The 24245-nt window shown below is 50.7% G+C and overlaps 1 protein-coding gene across 1 annotated transcript in view; it reads right to left on the bottom strand.

Annotated features, from left to right (window-relative positions):
* The window catches only part of LOC144723651 (alpha-actinin-1-like), a 78634-nt gene that overhangs the window by 12545 nt on the left and 41844 nt on the right, over window positions 1-24245 (bottom strand). The window contains exons 4-14 of the mRNA XM_078602546.1: window positions 17422-17508; window positions 13626-13713; window positions 11804-11882; window positions 10777-10858; window positions 9916-10001; window positions 3723-3815; window positions 3166-3396; window positions 2363-2510; window positions 1716-1866; window positions 1088-1196; window positions 99-239 (exon numbers count right to left, since the gene is read on the bottom strand). Coding sequence (XP_078458672.1) covers window positions 99-239; window positions 1088-1196; window positions 1716-1866; window positions 2363-2510; window positions 3166-3396; window positions 3723-3815; window positions 9916-10001; window positions 10777-10858; window positions 11804-11882; window positions 13626-13713; window positions 17422-17508 — 1295 coding nt within the window. The remainder of the gene's footprint in view (window positions 1-98; window positions 240-1087; window positions 1197-1715; window positions 1867-2362; window positions 2511-3165; window positions 3397-3722; window positions 3816-9915; window positions 10002-10776; window positions 10859-11803; window positions 11883-13625; window positions 13714-17421; window positions 17509-24245) is intronic.

The raw sequence follows: 24245 nt of genomic DNA, 5'->3' as shown, positions 1-24245 counted from the left end.
GACATCTGTGAAAAAGAGCTTCATAGCCCCATTGGATTCCTCCAGCGTGAACAAATATTCTGATTCTTGTACAAGGTGGCGCGGCGCCGCGACGGCACCTGGATCTCGTCGATGGTGTGCACGATGAACATGTCCTGCAGGTCCTCCGCAGCGCCGTCCATCCAGGTGTTGAAGGGCGCAGCGCGCTTGGCGAACTCCAGGTACAGGTGGTCGATGGTCTCCAGGACCTTCTCCGTCCTCTGGAAAGGCACACAGGAGGAGGAGATTACGTGTGATTGCTGGGTCCCGCAAACTCACAGCGTGCGTGTGTGTCTTTGTCCTTGCGTGGCTTTGGCAGCGCAGTGGTTCACGCACTGTGCTACGAGCCGAAATCGAAAGTTCACTTCTATAGAATTGCTTTTTGCGTTTAGTTTGTCGTCTTTCCCCCGCAGCTACGATTAGCACGGTTGGCTACGTATGGTGCGAAATAAGTACAACATACATGCCTGACGACCAGAGTGTGATTCCCACTCATGACCAATAATAGTGGCATATTTGAACTGGTCCTGAGCCTCAGACTTAAATGAGTACCTGGTGCGGTGTGAAAACATCAATACAAGATAAAGGTTGGTCGGGTGTGGTACTGGCCACCCACCCCCTCTCGTGTGCCGTTCCAGCCTGAAAGAGGTGCTCGTTAACAGCACTTGCCCTAGTAGTCTGATGAGGCTATGCAGGTGATCTTTGTCTTTGTGCATACAACTGGGGAACGGTGGCACAATACATGACGAATCTGATGACCTGAATTTAATTGCCAGCCATGGCTCGAATCAGTGGCAATTATTAATCATTACCAATCTGATCTGTTGTCTATCGCCTAAAGACTATCATAGGCCGGTCAGTCTACTGTCTAGAGACCCCACCAGAGAGCTCTTTGTCTATAGACTAAAGACCTCACCAGAGACCAGTCAGTCTATTGTCGAGAAACTCTGTCTGGGTAGCGTCTGCCATATACTGCTGCGGCTTCTCAACTCTGAGACGTGGCCATGCCCCGGTGTGGTGTCTGCTGAAACAGTGGGCGAGCAAGCCAGCTAGAGCGAGCGAGCCTTGCCTCGAGAGAATCCTTGCGCGTCTGAGTCCACTCGCCCAGGTCGTCCCACTCGTCGCAGATCTCCTTGCACTTGTTGTTCACGCTCGCCACGTCGTGATAGTTCAGGTCACTGCACGGGGGGGGTGGGGGGGGAGTGGAGGCGCGAGAAGGTTGGGGGGGGGTGATGGTTGGGTAAACGGCTCCATCAGTCCCAGCTCAGCTCTCACAGAGCGGCGCAGCATAACTGTGCCGACGCACGGTGCGATTTACAATCGGCTCACAATCCACACCTCCCCACCATGAGCCTCCGGATAGCACGCGCACCTCCGATTATCACGGTTGGCTACGTACGGTGCAAAAGAAGTTCAACATACATACAATTGGTCATCGGTGGTGGCAAACTGAATCGCGATTGGGGGAGAATCGTAACATTCTTACCAAAGTTCCCATCAGAGACTGGTCTATCAAGTCCATTGTATAGAAGTTCAACGTACACAAGTACACACGCACCGTTGGCTGCCGAAACCCGCGACCTTCAGGGCCGCGAGAGGAGATGCGAGCACGCGGCTAAACCCGCCCGCCCGTGAGGCACGATCCCCAAGGGGGTGGGCGGTGGCGGCAGCATCACCGGGGCATGCCCATGACTTACTTGAGCTCCTGGGCGATGGCTGCGATCTGCTCGACGCGGTCCTGGTGAGCAGCAAGGTCGCTCTCAAACGCCTCGTGCTTCTTCAGCAGAGCCTTGAGCTCCGCCAGCGACACCGACTCGTAGTCCTTCTGCTGCAGCATCTGCTGCTTGCCTGCGAGTACCAGTCATCATTAGCATCATCAGTATCATCAGCATCATCAGCATCAGTATCAGCATCAGTATCAGCATCATCAGCATCATCACTATCATCATCAGCATCATATCCTGCTGCACCATCTGCTGCTTTCCTGCGTGCCCCAGTCATCAGCGTCATTAGCATCATCATTATTATCAGCATCATCATTATTATCAGCATCATCATCAGAATCATCATAAGCATCATCAGAATCATCAGCAGCATCGTCTTCTGCTGCAGCATCTGCTGCTTGCCTGAGCACCAGTCATCATCCTATACCTACTGCTTTCTAGTGAGCGCGTAACCACTAGCATCATCATCTGCATCATCGTCATCATTACCAGCAACAGCATCAGCAGCATCGTCAATCCACGACTCATTCCATGCCAAATAATTAAATTAATTAACACCGTGAAGCTGGCATTTGGTCACTCAGCGAGCGATCTGGATCTCCGGCGCGCGCTCTCCATACCTTCAGTCCACGACTTGTGGATCTTGGCTTTCTGCCGGAACTTCTCGGCCAAGTGGTCCAATCGCTCCAGTCTCCGGATCTCGTTCAGCAGCCACTCTTCGTAGCCCTTCTCCGCCTGCTCCAGGTGCGACCAGGCGTTCCCGATGTCCTGCGCCACGCGGCAAAAACACGGGCGGAGGGGGATCAACGGTCGCGTCGGTCGCTGGCTCCGCGATGTCCACAGGATTCTCACGCCGTTATGTAGAGTACACCCGAGGGATGAGTTTAAGATTTGAAGAGTTCAGGCTTCCAAGAATTTTGGACATTAAAGGACCGTTTCATAGTTTTTGGACCATTTATGTGATGTAATAACCGAATGTGTCTTCGTGCTTGTGAAAGTGATGTAATGTAAGTGACGTCATATACTGTCACGCCACTCTTTTTCTAAATTTAAAACTCATTCGTTTAGAACAAACCAATTCGTATTTCCTGAACAAGTGCATTGTGGTCACCTTGCTTTAGGTTGCTATCAACATAAAATGCAACCAAATGTGACCCAACTGACAGCGGCAATGATGCAGCGATAGACGAACTGTGGACCGGTTTCGGCACAATTAGGACTCATCGGCACAGTATATCCAGCAATCTAGATCGAAAACTCATGTCTTTGGAACTGATTTTTTGTGTTTATTGTCCTTCCCCCGCACCTCAGATCAGCACGGCTACGTACGGTGTGAAAGAGGTTCAACACACATTAATACATACACAAAGTCCATACGTACACAAAGTCCAAAAAATGTTAAACCCCCGTGCCCGGCGCTCACCGACACGAGCTTGCCCTCGGAGGGCATGAAGGCGGGGCGGTTCATGAGGCGCAGCTTGGTCTGCAGCGTGTTGAAGTTGATCTCCAGCTGGCACTTGTCCCCCGCCTTGGGCGGCTTGTGCACGCGGCGGTAGTCGCGGAAGTCCTCCAGCTTGCCCTGCATGGCCGGCATGTTGTTCTGCGTGTTGCGGTCCTCCAGCACCGGGATCGTGCGGTTGATCCACTCCAGCAGCTGCACACGCACAAGAGAGTTCGACGCGTTCGTGAGTGACACGCACACGCGGAGCCGCTCTGCTCTGAGTGGCAGACCTGTGCCACAAAGGGGCCCGTGCGTACGTGAACAAAAATAACATTGACTTGACTTGTTATGGACGAATGCGTGGAGTTTAGTTTTCTCTTTGTCGTCGGTCCACAAGAGTGGCACTTCTCTGCCAAGAGTCGAGGATTGAACAAGCGGGACTCCATTGTCCCCCTCTCTACCGACGCCACACATAAGCGCCCGCGCGTCCCCCGTGTTCCCGTATACAGCGAGGAGGCCGCGCACGGCGCGGGACTCACGTTGCTGGCCAGGTGCTCGTAATCCTCCATGAGCCGCTCATTGTCCTGGTTGACAGCCAGCACCTTGCAGATTCTGTTGGCGGCCGTCTCGGCCTGAAAGTGCAGCGCCACACACAGAAGCCGCGGTGTCACGTGCGTGGACTCACACTCACACGGACATAGACATGGACGTGGACATGGACGTGGACGCGCGCACGCCACCCCCTCCCACTCCGGCGCACGGAAGCTTCTCGCGTGATTTGCGTTTCTAGGGGCAGTGCGGGCGTGCATGACAGGACGGGGGCGGGGGGGGTGGCAGGCAGAGTTGGGGGGGCGTAAGCAAAGCTCAGAGCCGCGCACATCAAGGGCCCGATTCGCGAATGGAGAGTGTTCATTTTCGTCGTCAGATGTGTCACGGGAACGTTGCCCGTTTTTTCCATCAACAATGATCGATCAGAACAAGGTTCAGCCGCGATGTGAATTGGGCCCCTGATGTGTTGGCGACCAGCCCTATGCATTCCCGCTTTCTCCCGATTATAAACGACGCACTTTTTGTCCGCTGCATTTTTAAGCAGTTGGGGTGGGGGAGGGAGGTGTGTCTTAGAAACCGGTCGGTGTGCGCGCACGATCAGATTTATGTAATAACGGCGCGAGATACTGTGTGTCGTACTTTCCAGAGTGTCTCACAATATGAAGAATACGGTAATATTATGAATGTGTCGGTGAGCAACAAACATTTTGCTCAGTTTTTTTTTTCACAAAACCTATTTTACTCATCAAGCGCGTGACGTTATATTCAAATCATTAATTTCTGCGCGAGGAGTTTTATACGTAGGCATGCAAAGTAACTTAAGATGAGATTTAATTATCATAGGAGTAAACATTACTTTAAATGTAATCCCTGATGTGTGAAATGCAATAACGACCATTTTCCTAAACGTGCTCTGCCAACGGAGGCGCGCGTACATCGGCACGAATGGAAGGCCCGGGGGGGGGGGGGGGGGGCAAAGAACACATGAGTGGAAACTGTACCTTGCTCAGGCCTAGCACAGAAAGAAGCAAGGAAGGATAAAGACACGGGCATCCTTTCCTCCCAGAGATTGCCTCAACTTGCAAAGAAAGAGCAGAAAGGGAGACAGAGCAGAGAGCACATACACACACACGCACAACAACAAAGGTTTGCCAAGACAAGGAATTCTTCTTGATCAGAGGGCATAGATCAGCGGCCCCCGTTTGAAGTCGCGAGGCGCCGATGACATAAATCATGGACGATAGCAGTGGGCATCATGTCGGAGGTATGCGAGAGAGAGCGAGAGAGCGAGCGAGAGAGAGAAAACAGGCGGAGATGAGGAGCCAAGCGTGAATCTGTTTTAGACATCTCAGCAATCCCGTGCGTCTTATCAAAACCATTCGCGAATAGATACTTGCATAAGAAGTCTACGGGAACATAACAAGTCTGCGGGAACATCTCAGCGATTCGCACAGCAAACTCTTCAAAACTTGGCTTTTTGAAGCACCATGGCAGTGTTTGTTTGTCATGGGTGTCGCGGTACCGCGGTACCGCTGCACCGGTCGACGTCGATTCCCAAACTCGCGATACCGCACATCGAATCGCAAGTGTAGCTATCAATGTGTTCTCGTCAAGGTTTTCACGTGATGGCCCTTCCAGCCACTAGATGCCGCTACATCCATCACAACGTTTAAAGATAAAATCGATTCCTGAATTTAATCACAAGGGGAGGGGGGAGGGAGATTTGAATAATAAAAAATAACAATATTTGAAAAGTCAATGTCCAATGCGTTTCACTGCGTTACCATTTAGAATTAGATTTATTGTAAAAAAACAAAAACAGCACTAACCCTAATCATTTACAGCCTTGGTGTGTGTGTGTTTCCCAAAGTCACACGCATAAACCTTGTGCAAACTCACTGGCGGATTAGGGCCTACCTACGCCACGCAGGTTGTGGGGATATTTGACCATACTTCGAAGCTCTGGTCAGTGCGGGTTGGGGAGCATAGACGTGGGAGCATAGCCATCGCACAAAGACGGTCACCGCATCACATGGCGCTTTCAGATGCGCTTCTGCGGCCGTCTGGAACGCTCTTCCTTCCGATATTAAGAAGTCACTGGGGCTATGGACTTTTAAATTGTCTAGATTGAAAACTAATTTCTTTTTGACTTCTTTCTAGTTTAGTTTGTTGTCCTTCCCACGCACCTCCAATTAGCACGGTTGGCTACGTACTGTGCGAAAGAAGTTCAACATATTTACACTACGCCGATGGATTATTTTTTTGCTCCACTGCCCTCCCCCGCTGCCCATATCGTCCACGCCACAACGGTCGCACGAACCCTTTAACTACTACACTCGCCAAACTGGGTCACACTCCTTCCCAATGTTCAATCACAGGCCTCTCGGCATCTGTACGAACAGAAGGGGTTTCGCTGTACACGAAACTTTCAGCGGTGTGAAAACAACAGCACTGGGGAGACAAAGGTGGCTTGGCGGGGTGTTGCAGAGCCGGCCTCGCGAACAGCACCTGCCCTAACAACCTGTTAATGGCTGTACGGGGGACCATTGAGGACATTCATCATCTTGGTGGCGAGATGTTAACTACCTCTCCTGGTATACAAGAGGTTGTGAGTTCGATCCAGACCCTGATCCCTCTATGTTTGGAGTTTGCATGTTCTCCACGTGGTCACGTAAATTTTTTTCCGGGTTCTCCAGTTTTTGCCGACACATTTAGAAACGTGCATTTCAGAGTATTAGGCTGCTACAAATTTTCACAAAAGCCACTTTGTTGAGCTATCATGTGGCCAGGTCGCTTCTGAAACAGAGCAATAAAGCTCAGGAGGACTTACCTGGCCAAATAAAAATGTTTTAAATCTAGCTCAAACTGCTGTCAAATTGTAATTGCTCGATAATGGACGATGCAATTTCTGCGCACCGTGTGTTAACTTGAGACTCGTCAAAACACCATGCCGAGGTGGGGTTTGAGTGTCCCATTTAAATCTCACACGGGAAGTGGCGCGGGTGGTTCGGGGGGGGGGGTCAGAAGCTCTGAGCTGGCACCGCTGAGACCCTGAGCTCCAATCGATTTAACTGGGATCTCAAGCGGAGTGACCCGATGATGGCCTCAGTCCAGTCGCTATGACTGCATAAAACAAAACAAAAAAATCCAATCTCATTAAATGTTGGGGTTTTTTTTCCTCTTCACTTAATTTGGCTTATTCCAGCTTTGGGGAGAATTGCAAACACACAATCGGTTTCAGTGGCGTGCGTTGAACATTCTTCACAGGGAATATTTAAGACGTGCGTTACTAGCGTGGATGAAGAGGCCCATTTATTACTCTTATCGCCGGATTATCGTACGGAGATTTTTTTTTCCAACTCTTTATTTTAAAGGAAAATTAAAAGTGTGTTGTTCGGGAAAACTAGGAGGAACCGGAAACAGAGGGAGACTTAGGAGAGGATGGCTTGAAGACATCAGAGATTGGTTGCCAGCAAGATGTGGCACTACTTGAACACATTGGTGCAAGAGAGGTAAGTGGAAACAAAAGACGAAATGTGCAGTGGACACCGACGGACTATCTGCCCATGGATCGTGATGATGATTATTTTAAACAAAAGTTGGGGCTGGAATCCTACAATCTGATAGGTGGGGAGCGATAGTGCAGCGGTTAGCGCGCTGCGCTATGAACCTGGCGACACGAGTTCGATTCCCGCTCACGGCCAACACCAGTGACGATTATCTGAACCGGTCCCGGGCCTCCCCTAGATCGACTCAGCCTCAAATGAGCACCTGGTGCGGTGTGTAAACATTGCCACTAGGGAGACAAAGGCGGTCGGGCATGGTGCTGGCCACCCACCCCCTCGTGTACCGTTCTGGCCTTCATAGGTGCTCGCTAACAGCACTTGCCCCTACAGTCTGTTAAGGCTATACGGGGGATCTTTGATCTTTGACTAGATTTATATCACGTTATTGACATCGGGGAGACACGTTTGGGGTTGCATCTCTATTCCTTGCAGAGCATCTTATAATCCCAAGAACAACAGGCGACGTGATTTCCCAAGGGATTCTGCAACCTGATTTTTGCCGGGGCCATTGCCTGACAAAGGGGTGATACACAGCTAGCCAAACATCTTTTAAAAATAATAGTTCAATGCTCCGCAGTGTCCTGTCTCCCCCTCCGCCCATCAATCAGGACAGGTCAGGTACATACACCTGGTGGATTATTCGCACGCGGTTGCGTTTTGTTACCCAACGTTCTTCTGCAAAAAAAATCTAATAAAAAAAAAGCATATTCAATGCAACATCTATGGCTGTGAATTCATAACTTGCAACCAACAAAGGGTGGCGTGGCGTGGCTGCCAAACTGTGGGGGCTGTGATGTTGGAATGTGCTCCCGTAGGGTTCATTAAACTCCCAGAGCGCATCGTCCTGAACCAACGATTTAGTGGAAAAAAACAGACACGAGGGGACAACAACGGGGAGGTAGCTCCACGCATCCAAGGTGGACGGTGTCAAAGGTTAAACTTTGTTGCTGCCCAGGGATGTACTTAATGCTACCACTACCTCCTACTTCTACTACTGCAAGAGGAATTATTTGGTGAAGCTGCTGCTGCTGCTGCGGCTGCGTTGGCAGTGGTGCACAAACACAATTAACAAAGAATCTCGACCATTATTAATGAGCTATATATACACTTTTCCTTTTCATGCCACAGTGTTATTGACAAATGTGTTGAGTTGTTTACTGCTATGAAAGGAATCGTCAAAGAGGCTCTGCCCTGCTTGGATGCCTGCTTGAGGTGGCCGGTCATGATGTGTCATCGGAGGATTCCAAAGCTGGTCTCTGTATGTTTTGGGGGATCAGTCTTGGTGACTTTTAACCGCACCTCTGAGGACTAGTCAGTTCTACTTTTATTTTACCAGGTAAGGGCCACTGAGCTCCGACAAAGCTCTATTTCATAAGCGACCTGGCCACAAACGATAGCTAAACGAAGCGGCTTATCGTGTAGAAATGTATTGCACCCAAATACTCTAAACGACCTTAACAAGTACCGCCATTAGGCTCCGAGTTGCTGGCCGATTTGTAGTAAAGGCCTCCACCACAGCCTCTGCTCAGCAAATGCGACAAGAAAAATCCTAAATAGGCCCGAGGAAGAGAGCCGTCATGTCGGTGTGCTGCTGTGTTTCCCCACACACACCTCCTCTGAGATTTCTGCACCTTTAAAACAAACGGCACTGACTTACAAGTACATTTGACCGCATTTGCGAGTTTTGTTTGAAAAGTTATTTCATGTCGTTGCAAGTTTTACGTGATAATTTTTGTTTTGTTAATGCTGCATTGAATTAATGTACGGCTGGCACGGCTGAGGTTCTGGGGTCACGAAAGCAGGCGTCAGCTGTCTGTGTTTAAACCGGGATGGGCAAGTGTGGCGAGGTGATAATCAATGACTGCATTGCGGGGAAAAACCTCCATGACGTTAATTGAGATTTTTCACCTAATTTGGACTTTCAAGCTGCGAGGACTAAAAATTGCTCTAATTTTTGGTCCCAACAACACTCTTTGCAGGGCCTACTGCAGTAACTTCAAAAGTAGTTCTATGACAACATCTTCCACAGAGAGCTGTTCCCCGACACAACTGTTCACCACGAGTCCCAAATCGAAATGACTTCATCTCACGACAACACCAGTGGGGGCAAAACAAAATTGTAACTATAAATAATTTAACTGGGAGCAAAAAAAAAAGTTTTTCATGTAAAAAAACTAAATAACCAAATGGATACACAATTTTGTTGAATCGCCGAGAGGAAATTACATTTAAATTGTGAGAATATGGACACTGCTAAAAATGCCTAAAACTTGCGTTTGTTATTTAAACAGCATTAATGAGAGAAAATGCCCATAAGCCAATGCAATCATGTTATTTCCTTTCCGCTGATTAAACAAAATCCGTCGCCTACTTATAAGAATACAATGAGGATTTGCGTTTTTTTTTCCCGGCGCTTAAATGCGCTGGGCTAACATTGGCCCAACCACATACCAACGTTGGCAAGTTTACTGGGAAAACTCGAATTCCACATTTAGTCCATTACCTAATAACGCAAAGCACCAGCGCCACGCCCGATTGTATCACTATAGAGAGAGAGAGAAAGAGATGTTCTCCAGCACTGTGGGCAAGAGGTTGGGTGCCGTGGCGACAAACGCACCTTCTGGGCCCCGGAGAAGGCGTGATAGTAGCACGACACGTAGGTCATGATGGCCTTCTCGTCGGGCCGCGCGGTGTTCACGATGTCTGCACCGTGGACAGAGAGCCAGAGAGAGAGACAAGGAGTTAACCCGCTGTCCTCCACACAACACAACACGAACATTAAACTTCTCAGAAGCCGTGACAGCGACGGACACATACATACGGCGCCTGTGTGCGCACGCTGCTGGATTGAGGGGCCTTCTCCTTCCCCCCACCCACCCCAAATGCGTATGGGTCGCGTTGGGGATTTTTTACCATATACTTCGCCCAAGTGATTGGTAAAATGAAGCATATCAAAGGACACGACTAGTGACTTGTATGAATTCACGCACAAAATATAATGGACTATTGTTCAGTAGGATCCTGCATTGGGATGTTTGGTCAATTGCCGTGTACAGCATAAGAGGGCGCCGTGGTGGCGAGATGTTAACTACCTCGCCTGGTATACAGGAGGTCGTGGGTTAGATCCAGACCCTGACACATGTATATTTTGGGGTTTGCATGTTCTTCTAGTGGTCGCGTGAATTTTTCCCTCAGGATGGATTTAGATTATTTGGCTTCTATACATTTCCATGTGATAAGCCACTTTGTTGAGCTATAATGTGGCCAGGTAGCTTCTGAAAAAGCTTTACATCTCAGTGGGCTTTACCTGGAATATTTTTTTTAAATAGAGTATTTGGCTGTTGTCCACATGCCATCATCAACCACCATGCAATCTCCCATCACCCGTGCATCAAGTCTTTCCATTATCCAAGCGCTCTGCATGCATATGGAGACGCCCCGTTTTGTCACGAGAGAAACCGAAGCACGCAAACGTCACCTTCGGCGTCCAACATCTTGGGGATGTCCAGGTATTTCTCGGCCACCTCGAAGGCATTGTTCAGGTTCCCAATGGGATCATCCTGCAAACCGAGCAAAGGGGCACCGCAGCCGGCCACGCATTCGTCACAACAAACACACGGACCGTACTCTCCGCTTCTCGTCCAATTGTTTCAAATCAAAAGTTAGCTGCACGTGCCCTACAAGCCGACGTGTGGCCTGAAACTTGGCACCTGGCCACGCGAGTTACACAACTGAGCTCAGAGCCCGAAATCTGCGCACCACTCAGTCCACGTGCCACTGAGCCTTGGTGCCACTAAGCGTCGGTGCCTCCCGGCCTGCACACCACTCAGTCCATGTGCCACTGAGCCGAGATGCCTGCCGGCCGACGTGCCACTCAATCCACGTGCCACTCAGTCCACGTGCCACTAAGCCTGGGTGCTTTCCAGCCTAGGCGCCACTCCGATGAGCATAGTTGGCCACGTAGTGTGCGAAAGAAGTTCAACATACATGCAAACATGCATGCATACTCAAGTCCACCAAGCAGATTTTATAAAGTCATTCAAGGGAAAACGTTGCTGACGAGATCTGACGCATTCCAGGTGATTGGGCTTGCAGGCTCAAACCAAAAATACCTGGCCACATTATAGCCAAGTGTTCATCCAGCGGTCTGGCCACCGCTCTAGTTTAAACAGCCGATGGCTGGCTTCCCCCTGCCAGGCATAGATTTCTTTTTAAAGGGTATTATTATCAACGTGCGCCATTGACCAAATCACCAGGAATGCGTCTAATCGGATCTCAGGCGCTAAGCAATGAACAAAAAGAAAAAACAAAAAAAACCGCAGAAATCAAACAATTGCAGTTGCTATTGTCGTTGACGCAATTCAAGATTAACGCAAAGTGTATACAGGCCGGAACACAACGACCTTGTAATTTATTATCCATTACATCACCACGGGGGGCTGGGTGGTTCGGGGGGGGGATTATGCAAAGCCATCGCAGCAGAGGTGGCAATGGTCACACGTCACCTTGCGCAGTTTGTCGTAGTCGATGAGATCGGGCCGGTGGCGATGGATGAGGGCGTTGAATGCCAGCCCGTCCTTCCAGCTGTGACACGCACACACGCACACACGCGACGCACGCGGTGCATCACCAGCCAGCACTTGCCCCGGCGACCGATGCCACGCATCACACACGAGCCGCTCCCAGCAACGGCTGGGACACGGTTTCATTATTTGGTTTGGCAGCGTCTGCTACCGCTAAATATACGGCAACAATGGGAAAAGCATATGTTGTGCCCGTTCCACTAATCTGCCCCGGCTAACGCGGCGTGGCAGGAAGTGGATTCCAATTCCCTCCCCTTCCCCGCCTTGATTGTGTTTGGTGAATCCGTTAATGTTTAAGGACGTGTTGACTTTTACCCAACTGCTGTGAATACCAGACAACACAAGAGGCAAATTAAGCACACAGTCCCAGACAGAACCCAACAGGAGGAGCCACACGAGCCTTCATAATAATAAGACCGCCGTTTTTTTTCTTCTTAAAATAACTGATCTCGACCGCAATATTTTTTAAGATTCCGGGCCTCTCAAAACAGGTGCCTTGAAAACGATGCTAAAGGCCATCGTGGAAGGCTCGGGGATGATCAATGCGGCAGTTTGGAATAAGAGTTGGCGGGAAAGCACCAATGACGTCGTCGCAAAAGAGGAGGTTGTGATGATGGGTGGGTCACGTGTGCAGGGTGGAGGAGGGCATTATTGAAGTGGCAGCCAGAGGTTGGAGACCGAGGGGAAAACCTCAAGGTCGGGGGGTTGGACGCTGTAAAATGAGACCTTGGGAGTTGGACGTTGTCTTTAATTCTAGATTTGAAGCTATCGTGACTGCAAGGATTCATACTCTTAGGTTTTTTTTGGTAAAGTCAGATAGGTCAAAATAAAAATAAATGATAAAAATAATAGACGTTGTCTTTGTCGCAAATTGTGAGCTTCAGCGGAAGAGAGTGATTGGCGGAGCATGGTAGCTTCAATGGAACTGAATGCGATGCCATTCTGACAGTGGCTTGCTTTCTTGTTATTATTTTTATTAATGAACTCAATTATCCTCACGTGAAATAAGGGCACGCTCGTGGGCTTTCCTGTCGATTTTTTTTTCTTTCACTCTTTTCCTCCCCGCCACTGAAAAGCGATGGGCGAGGGGACAAAAACGCAACGATGGCGCAAAGAGCTTTGGGCCCCTCATCGGCGGCACTTCCTCCCGCGCTGAGGCGCAGCGCGGGAGGAAGCGCGGAGACGCTTTTTTTCGCACGAACGCTTGCAATGGGCTCCCTCGGATCACCGTCCACTTACCGTCAACCAAAAGGTCGACGGTTTTTCAAGGCCTTCCATTCATGACCTCCTTCAGCCATGTAGTCCATCGAGATCGGTAAGATCCTCAGGTTGTGCATTGCTCACTGTCGCACGGTCTCGGCTTCACACTCCAAGGGTGACGGTGCCTTTGCAGTTGCGGCACCAAAACTCTGGAACTCGTTGCCCTTCGAGGTCAGGGGACTTCCAAGACACTACAAACATATCTGCGTAAAATGGCATTCTCTTTGGTTTTGAAATTCAGCAATAACCGAATCAGTGCCATCTCAACACCACCGAGTGCGGTGAGTGGGGGGGGTAGTTCCCGCAAAAGCTCCAGGCAAGCACGGAGCAAAACGTCGGACATCGTATTCCGAAACCGCGTGCGGTGGCGGCGCTTTTGCGGAGCCGCTCCGCGCTGCCGTGAACGCAAACGGCATTTTGCGCGACGGGAGAGCGGGAGAGTGGGAGAGTGGGAGAGGGAGCGCCGCCACTGTCGGGAGCTCACCTGGTGTGGAAGTTCTGCATGTTGACGTTCTTGTAGGGGGCGGTCTTCCTCTGACACCACAGCAGCAGCCCCTCCTTGGCGGACGTGTCTGCACACGCGGACGAGAGCGGTGTCGTCATTGTCTTGTTTTTATTACGAGCGAGCGCTGTCGGAGAGGAAGTGCGCTCGCCATGTATGGTATACACTTTGTCATCGTCAGCAGCGGCAGCAGCAGCAGCCACAGTCTATCCACTGCTGGATGAAGGCCTCCCCAAGCAACTGCAGCCATCTCTCACTGTTTTCTGATGGAACAATCCATCTGGCTTCTATGCACCAAATACAAGAGGTTATTAATCCAAGGGCCAAGACCAAATATTATCCTTGTTGCTACCGCCTGAACCGGCAAAACTTGAGTCATATCAATATCTTTAAATCACCCATAAAAGGGACTTTGTGAAGGGTAAATTATCATGTAATTCACCTTTTACTGGGCGTATACAGAAACGGGTAAATATTTGGACTACAAGGCACGCACGAATCTGCACACGCAGTTGCAAGCGATGCTCAGAGGCCACCCAATTGCGTTGGTGCAACGCTAACCAAGCAAGTCGCGGCAAACTCTGCCAGTGACTGTTTCCATGGCCGGGACGTCAACGCAACCGCGCGTGTTGCGCCCTGTGTGTGACCGCGGTGCGGGGGGATGGGGTCTTCTCTGCCATTTGTGCTGGGTAATCGTAAAACTAGCGAGGCCCGTTGCACGTAACCGCCCGTCACAGAGGGCACTTTCTTGCCGGGGGAGCTCTTCCCAGTCAAAACGAATCGACGCCTGCCACCACGACTTGCACGCACAGCCTCCGCCGAACAAAAGCCACTGACCCCCAACCAACTGCTCACCCGAACTCCCGTTTGCACTAAATAATGGAATGCGTTCTAAAGTCCAAAACAACAAGCCGGTGGCCCTCTGCTCAAAGCGGCGAAGGGGTTGGCTGTTCTTCCCCATTCACGGCACTGGACCAGCGGCGGAAATCCCACGGTGCCACCGTGGGTGCCAGTTTATACCTGCAAAATGAACACTTGCTCACTTCTGACGTTGTCCAAATGTGATCGACTAGGACCACCTAAGCGATCAGCGTGGTTGGCTACGTATGGTGCGAAAGAAGTTCAACATGCATACACAGAGCCTAGAGGCACTGCCGGGCTGAATCGACACCACACTGGGGTTTAAACCGGCAACAGTGATTGCGAGTCAAGCACTGTGATCGCAGAGACACTCTGGGCCATACGGATTTGTATTCTACTCTCAGAAGATATTTTCGCACGAACTGAATGCAAGGGCAATGCCACCCCAAAGCAATGCAGTCTGGGACCCTGAGACCTAGAAAAAAATATATGTACGTACGATTAATTTATTTTGCACCGTACGTAGCCAACCGTGCTCATCGGAGGTGCGACAACAATAATTTTGAGCTCCTTGTCAGTTCGCTGCCGATTTGAAGGCCTCCTCGTGAATAGGTTGGTGACATGTGGGTTGGAGGCCAGGACTGGTTCAGATATCACTTGCACCGCCGATGCTACGGAAGCTGTGGCCCGGAATCCAACCGAGGTCAGTGGGATCACAGCTGAGCATGCTTAAGGATTGCGCCGCCGCCGCCGCTCCTCGCAGCAGACTTCTAAATAACGCGCACGGCGCATCGACCGCCGGGTTCTATTCATAGCTCCCCAGTGCATTTCGATCACCAAGCGTCTGGGGCTAATTAGGCGAAACGAGTGAACGGTGAAGCGACGGGGAAACACTGTGTACAACGGGCATGGAACAACAGCGTGCGTGTGTACGTGCGCGACACAACACACACGCACACCCACGCGCACACGCGCACACACGCATACACACGCACACGCGCGCACACACGCGCACACACGCACACACACACACAGAATGCGCCAGCACTCCCTGTTGACTCTGTGACGCAAATATAAACACCAGAAGTGGACCGGTCTGTACGTTGCAATAACATTTGCGAAAAAGACACCGGCTCATCGCCTGGTGCCGAATCACCGAGAACACACGAGCCATCTCGGAAGATAAGCAGGGTTGAACCTGGATAGCACTAGGATGGGCAACCACCATTCTTAAAACAGGTGGCTTTAGGCTGCTTCAGGGCTACGTTGATGGCCGAGGGCTGTGAAAAATAAATCCATTGTTGTACGGTACTTCGACGCTCTAACGTATATACCCTGTGCCTTCAACCCACACTGACCAGCGTAGTGAAGTACAATCAAATAACCCCCATGACACACTCAGAACTAACGGTGGAAATTTCACATTTCTATGGCCAAGGGGGTGGTGCGGGTGGGTCCCAGTCTCTCTGTAGGATGTGCTTCTGTTTTGCGACGTTTTCTCGAAAACAAGTTGCAACAAAAAGGAACTGTACACGTTTTGCAGCGCGGTTGTCGCCTGTGCGATGAAAAAAAACAAACACAGAGGTCCCAGAGAATGTTTTGACTCGGCAGGAAGGGAAGGGGAGGAAACACGGACAATGGGGGCATTATGCAAAAAAAATGCGAACAACCGACGCTGTGTTTCATATCACGGTGGGCCGCAAGCCTGCGGTATATCCTGCATCATAATTGCAGGATATACCGCGAGACTGTACATTGAAAAATAAGAGGTGTGCCCTCCACTGGGTTATCACCGTTTCAAATAACAGACATCGATCTCATTCCGTCACAACGTAAATGATTAAGGTGCTTGCGCGAGACAAATGTTACATTTAAAAAAACAGCAATATTTATGTAGTAGCACCATGATTAATAAAAAAAACTCTTACATGTGTAGTGACATAAGAAGGGAGGGGCTGCTGGGGGCTCTGGGTTCCCAGGTGGGTCCAGACGCTAAGCCTCTGGGCGCCAGGCGTTGAGTTCCCAGGGGGTCCAGACGCTTAATCCCCTTGGCGCCGCCAAAGGGGGGGGCTGTGTGTGCTCTGTGGGATATCTGGGGGCGCACACGGCCCCACCCCTCGTTGTACCAGGCATAAAAGGAGAGCTCCCTGGACGATCGGGGCCCAGTTGTAACTCAAGACCCAAGACCCACGACCAGCCATCTGAAGACCCGGGGATGCTGTGAGAGCCAGCGCTGGGACTCTGGAACTCCCGACTCTACGACCTTGTGAGGGCGAGTTCCGGAGCGTAGCCAGAGTAGAGTATCTAGGCTGTGTAGCTAGGCTGTGTACCTAGGCTGTAACAGAGTATCAGGACTGTTGGACTGTTGGACTGTTGGACTGTTGGAGTGTTGTATTGTAATAAAGAAGTTACCTCTACAAGTGTCTCCGGAACCTGTTACACATGTTTAACTTAGTAAGTCAGAATGTAAAGTGGCAGACAGGAGCACTCTAGCGACGCCACCGCTGTACGGGATGAACCACTACGGTGGACATTTCGCTCTGCAGTTAGCGGCGTAGCTGTTGAGTGTGCAGGCGGTGCAACTGCACCGGGGGCCCACGGGATGGAGGAGGGGGTCCCGGGCGCCGGGGCACGAGGAGGAGGGGGGAAGTGGGCATGGAGCCACCCCACTTCATGCCATGCGCCAGGGCCAGCGCCGACCGAGTTACGCCGCTGGCTACAAAGTGATCCTGGTCACGATTCCAGACGATCTCTCTCAATCACGAAGCTTAAAACTTTCGTGCTGAGCGGCTTGTGATACACAGCCCGCGGTACGAATTTACAAATGTGCAATATAGTGGGTTTATTTTACTTGCAATCTTCCACCGAAGGGCGGCCGTGAAGCTGCCTACATAGAATCTGTCGGTGCGTCACTCACTTTCTACCGAGATGTCCTGGATGGCAAAGCGGAGGATGATGGTCCAGATCATACCCAGCGTCATCTTTGTGTTTCCGTCCACAATTTCTGCAAAACAAGAATTGCAACGACAGACATTCAGCACACACACAACTCCCGTGTCGTGTGTCCCATTAAGCCGCGTAGCCAAATATGTGAACACACTGCACATTATTTTTAGAGCTCAATACAATTCATACAATCGTGATAATGACGTCAGTTATCAAAGGATAGACTCACCGAGTCTTGAGACTCAAGAGCATATTTCAAGAGCATGTTTGGGTTAATTGCATTTTAATGTTGAATGCTTCGTTTTATATCGAGTCGTGGTCCATGCAAATTGCATCTCAAAGTCACTAAGACCACAGACCAAGCTGGAAGGCACCAGTCAGGCATTGAGCCGTCGCTACCAACAATTGTCCAAGCTCTGCAATTCTCTATACATTCATGTTTTGTATGTATGCATGTTGAACTTCTTTCACCATGATAATCGGAGGTGTGGGAAACAACCAACTAAAATGAGTGTTCACATGTGGGAGGAAACTGAAGTACCTGGAGAAAACCCACGCATGCGAGGGGGAAACACTCGATCCCACACAGAAGGACCAGATGACATTCGTCCACACTTCAGTGTACTGCCTTCTCCTGGTAAGCCAGGGTTTGACACCTCAAATTAGCACGGTTGGCTACATACGATGCGAAAGAAGTTCAATACACATACCTCTTTGACGCCCACGTGAAGGGAGTTTTGCAACATTTGAACAATCCACCAACCCTTTTAAGGAGTGTCATGCGTGTGGGAGGAAATGAGAGAGAGTCTGCTGCAAACACGCAAATGTAATGGCGAATGCTCAAAAGCCCACGCAGACAGGTTCATGCGCACACTTCTGCACTATCGTCTCAAGCCTCACGCACAGCCCGGCAAGTCTGGAAGTTTCACAAAGTTGTGCTATCTGCCAACCCCCTCCTCAAAACCGATGGATCGCAGGCGACCGCCACCACCATGGACTCACTGGTGAAAGTTTTAACAAAAACAAATCCGGACAAGTCACTCAACCATCCCAGAGTCATTAACCTCATGGCATTCTTGCATTATAAAACATTAATCAATTACAACCACTGCAAGCTCTGGTTTATGACGGGATGGGGATCTCGCATCCAGCAGCGGACTGTGAGCGGCCCACGACTTCATTTCACATGATCCGTGGCCACGTGAGGCCTACCACTTCCAAATAGCCTGCCAAGATTACTTATCCATCACAGCCACACGAATCGAGTGCGAGAGGGGTAAGATTTTGAACCCGGCAAAACTTTGTGTTCGAGTTGTCATATGCTCAGTCACCCTCTGTCATTGCAAGGGCCTCTTAGAAGTGATAATGGCACCTGTGAAGTGTGTGTGTAGGTGTGTGGGTTAATGTGTGTGTAGGGGAGTGGTAGCGTGGGGAGTGGCAGAGTAGCGGTTAGCGCACTGCGCTACGAACCCGGTGATACGCGTTTGATTTCCCACTCACGGCCACCGCCAGTAACAATTATCTGAACCGGTTCCTAAGTCGACACCGCCTCAGATGAGGACCTGATGTGGGGTATAAACATCGCCACTGGGGAGACAAAGGCGGCCTGGTGTGGTGCTGGCCACCCACCCCTCGTGTGCCGTTCCGGCCTTCATAGGCGCTGCTCGCTAACAGCACTTTTCCCAACAGTCTGTTAAGGCTACACGGCGGGGATCTGTCTTTTTTTTTGGCAACCAGAGTACAATTCCCGCTCACGGCCAACGACAGTGTTGATTACCTGAACCAGCCCTGGGTCTCCCCTAGGTCGACTCAGCTTCGGCGATATCAATTGAGGGTGATGTATTAACACGGAAATGCTGCAGCACGCAAAATGCCCCATCCCTTTGCGAGGGCCACCATGGGACGTCCAACATCTGTTAGCCATCAGGCGTCTTTCTCTAAGGCAACATGAAGCAGCTGAGGCTTCTTCGAGGCAGCAGCACTTTTTATAATGCTCCGCTGGCACTGGGTCTTTTAGGTGGCAACGCTAGCAAGGCCCGATAACCGGTGAGAGTTTAATGGTAGCAACGGCAGACGGACGCCATTCATTCCTGCCACAGTCTGACCTCTCGTGGAGGTCCCCTGGAGGTCAGGCTGCGGCAGCCCCATCCCACACCCTCACTCTCCTCCTACCCAGGTGTCAGCCCGAACATCCACCCCCCCAACCGCGCTACCGAAGCCGCACAGATCGCAGCGATGGCAGGGAGCCCCACTTGACACGGCCCGCCGTTCTCGACTTGCACACACGCGCAGCAAACTCCCCGAGACCGTCATCGGGACCATTGCACATTTGTACGAAAAAAATTGAATGCGCGCTGCGGCGGAATGCGTACGGGCGATTAAACAAAAAACATTCTACGAACGAACAGGAAGTCCGTTGCAAACATTTTACTTTCCGTCCGTTCATTTTATGTTCACGACCTCCATGACTTCTTGGTCATTGTCACAAGAAGTAGACTGGTTGTGAATATATAATGCACGGGCAGGAAGGTCTCTTGAATTTATAATGAGCGGATGGGTAGCTGTGAATATAAAAGGACGAGAGAGGAAATCCATTTCTCCACGTGAAATATTTATTTTAGTCCATTAGCCTATGGGCCTTCCCATACCGATGTTTTGCAGTGGCATTTGTTGAAAGAAGAATACTCTCTGGACCGGTTTAGACTTTCAGGGTCTCAACAGCAGAGTCAGGCCTTTTAAACAACTGTTCACCTCTTCATAAATGCAAGAGGAAGTGCATGTGAACACAGCCATTCCAGGTGTAAACATCTTAATTCGCAAATAAACTCAACACAATCATCAATAACACTGTGGCCTTAAAAGAGGATTACAGAATCAGAATATTTATTTATACTGGAGGAATCCGATGAGCTATATGGCTCATTTTCACACGTCCAGGATAACAGGCGACGTTTCAGGAAATGGCCCTTATATGTATGTATGTTAAACTTATTTCGCTCCAAACATAGCCAAACGTGCTCATTGGAGCTGCGGGGGGAGGGACAATAAACCTCTTCGTAGCACATTAATAGACAGGCCAGAGAGACAGAGTTAACAAGGTTCGGAGACCTAGGAACCTGAGATTGGCCGTGACTGATCGTGGCCTTGTAGGACAGCCGCACTGCTGTGCGGACGGCACGGTGACGCAGGACGTCTCGCTTCAGGCGGAGGCACCGTGTCCCAATGCCCGGCCACCGAGGCCGCTTGGCAACGGAGCGACGACGTGGAGTAAAGTTTCGAACGAAAGTTCACTCGCAAATGTTTTTCCCACTTGCACATCCGTGGTGACAGATGCTCTTGACAGCGAAGCATTAATAAATTAACAAGTGGATTTGACCTCCTTCAAATTTTTCAAATGCGTGCAAAGACTCTGCGCACTGCAGTGTGGACTGCTTGCTGCTGGGCCAGGGTCGCGACCTGAAACACTCGCCCTTCCGTATTTGTTCTCTATCACAACGCAGTGCTGATGATGACGATGGCAGTGGGAGTCAACTCCATTTGTTGCGTGCGCTCTCGGTATGTACTTGCCGACCATCGTTATTTTATGACCAACACAGCTGGCTTGTTGGTCTAGCCGGCGCGATCGATATCACAGTGCACGCATCTCTTTGACGGGGTCACCAGTTCGGAGGTCGTGCCCGGGTTGCTGACAGCGGACGGAACTCCCTCTGAAGAGGGGCTCCTCCGGCCACTTGGAGCCGATCGCGCGCACCGTTCCGATTGGGCCGACGTGTGAACAGAAACAGACAGCCCAGGCATCGTAGCTGAGGCCTGATTCAGTGCCAGGATGGTTCTCAAATCGGTTGTGGAAGCAAGGTATCGGAAGAGGGCTCAAGGGGTCCAACACCGTGCCAGAGAGGCGAGCGAGGGGTGCCGAGACCCTGGGTTTGAATCCGAGTTTCAGTCGCCTGCCATTAAACCGGGTTCTCAAGTCAGCAAGTGAAGGGGAGGTTTGATGGCCTCGGTCTGACTGCTTATAAAATCTAATTAAATGAGACATTTTATATTAATGTTCGTTTGTTCCAGGTCTGTAAAAATGTAATCATTGTTTTGACTGACACGCAACAAATACTCTGTGCGGGGCAATATATAAGGAGTGCCTCAAGCATTAATCAACAAGTGATGTCAGAAGCGGTTTGTGACTGGTCTCTGACAGAGAAGAGGGAATTGTTCTGTGTCAGAGTGGTGCACTGCTCACTGCAATTTGTTCCACTACCACACCACGGGGGTCAAAGTCATTCTCGCCTTTGGAATAGCCTCCCATCGTCTCGTCTCCCGAGTCCTTATAAACATTACCCCCTTACTTGAGTCCAGGAAACGTATTCACTCATTCAGGCCGAATTCTCGTTCGAACGTCGCGTCCGTATTCACGAATAACGGCGTGCGTTGTAAACAGTGCTTCTCATCGTCGTTGCTATTGCCTATTGCGCTTACAACAGTGCGGTTTGTTACGGACCGCTTCGCGTTTTTGGACCACCGAGGCCCGTGTGTTCAGTTCGCTAAAACCGCGAATTAAACACGACCCGGAATAAAATTCGGAGAGAAAAAAAAAGATAGTAAGTGAACTGCATTCAAAGTTCCGTGCCACTCCCCCCGTTCCCCCAGGGGGCAGTTGTTTGCCAACCGGGATCAATAAAAAAAGACCCTGCTGCACTCCCCTCCCCCGCGCACCCCCCCCCTCCACTGCTGCGAGAACCACCGCACAAAGTATGCGTTGTCGCTGTGAAGGTATGCGGCGGGCACTCCCCATTCCACGTGGGAGTTGACAGGTCGAGACTTTAGCCCCGCCAATCCACGCAGGGGCCCAATGCACGCAGCGCCACGGTGCCAGCCGCCGCCGCCACCACCACAACCCGCGCCGTGTCGCTTCTCCACCAAACATTTATAGCAGTTATACATTACAATGGACGTTTACAAGCACAGCCCCGGTGGCGAGATGTTCGCCACCTCGCCTGGTATACAGGAGGTCGTGGGTTCGATCCCGATCCCGATGCCTGTATATTTGGTGTTTGCGTGTCTCTTTCCCCGTGGTCGCGTGGATTTTTGTCTGGGTCCTCCGGTTTATCCCTCCATATATATATAACGTGCGTTTAGAGTATTTGGCTGCAATACATTTCCACATCATAAGCCACTTCGTTGAGCTATCATTTGTGGCCAGGTCGCTGCTGAAAAAGAGCGACAGAGCTCAGAGGGCCTTACACCTGGCAAAAATGAAAAGAGTTTTTAAAAGAGCTTAAATTCCACTGCTGGGTGCGTGCCTCTGGGTTGTGGTGCGGTTTTTTGCATGCTGGTGAAGGATGGAGGCATAGACGCACGGCAGGAGCTGAGCAGAGTACAACGGTGGGTTTTACTGCACCGCTTCTCTGCTCTCCACCGCCACCACGTAGCACGGCCCCCATAGCCTTGCCAGCCCGGCAAGGGTGGTGGTCACCCATCCAAGCACGCTCCAGGCTCGAGCTTGCTTAGCATTCAAGAACGGATTGAGATCAGGCACATTCCGGGTACTTGAAAACGAACATCTTCTAAACATCGATGGGGTTTGCTTACGTAAAACAAAATATTTTTAAAAATCCGTCACGGTATCTCAATGAAATGTTGCACTGTGGCTCATCCCTGTTGGCAGATGAGCCCATTGGGTGACAATTCCAACATTCCTACGGCAGAGGCCGGTCACCAGAATGGCGAGTCAACTGGTGACGTCTCTCAAAGCGGTTCTCCTTTTATGGAAGCTGGAGGACTCGTTCCAGCCATCCCGTACCACCGGTGAGCACGGTTGGCGACGTAAGGTGCGAAAGAAGTTCAACATACATGTATGCATGTTTAACTTTTAGATACTGACCCCACAACCTCCCGACAGCGCCGAGCTCAGCGCCAGGGTCACATGAACACAAATCACACAGCAGCCAGTGATTTTAGTTCAAATTACTTTCAATCAATGGATTTTTTTAAAAACTGACAATCCTTTCTGCGAGTGCGCGCTCTTAGAGGAGAGCGACGCCGACTGCGCCGGTTTCCCACGGTTGCGCTGCGTAAGCTCTCCGTTACGTTTTGGGGTCGTGCTACCCCGTGCGCCGTTCGGCGTCACGCCCGACGTTTCACTCCGTGTGCCGGGAGCATTCTTCCAGATCTTAAACCTCGTTCTCCTTGGTTCCTGCAGAAGCTCGCTCGGCGCGTCTGGCATCGGCTCCCCGGGCAACCTGCAGTACAGACCCCCCGTCGATGCGTGGCGATTGTAACTTATACCCTTGGCGTGTGCGCACCCATTCAACAGCGCAGCCAGGGAATGGTGCAGTTATCCAAAAGGGACTCTTAGGAGAGACATCCTGCCAGACTGGTCCAGCGTGTAGACACTGGCCGGGCGCTGTAATTGCCTAATTGGCTCTGGGTGTGGCCACGGAATGAACGAAGGTCGGCATGTTGCAGCAGATGTCAACGCCTGCCCCATCCCGCCCGCACCCGACTCCAGCCCAGACTCTCTCCCCTACGTGCCGACGCGATTTAAAACACCTTGGCCTGCAGTCGTACGTTTATCATCGTCGTTGGCATTGTCATCAGCCAGGATTAACCTGCTTCTGATGGAAGAGCACCACCACTACCCCCCTTCGCCCCCCTCCCCAAGCCACTGCCATCTCTCACGATCCACCTAGCGCATGCATGCGAGCCGATTTCAGCGCTCCATCTCTCCATGTTACGTTCTCTTTCGACATATAACGAAAACATTATTTTGTAGGTATTATGCGATATAACGCACATACC

The sequence above is a fragment of the Lampetra planeri genome, chromosome 18 (assembly GCF_965212315.1).
Source record: "Lampetra planeri chromosome 18, kcLamPlan1.2.h2, whole genome shotgun sequence".
NCBI lineage: Eukaryota > Metazoa > Chordata > Hyperoartia > Petromyzontiformes > Petromyzontidae > Lampetra > Lampetra planeri.
This window is presented reverse-complemented; position numbering and strand designations above follow the sequence as displayed.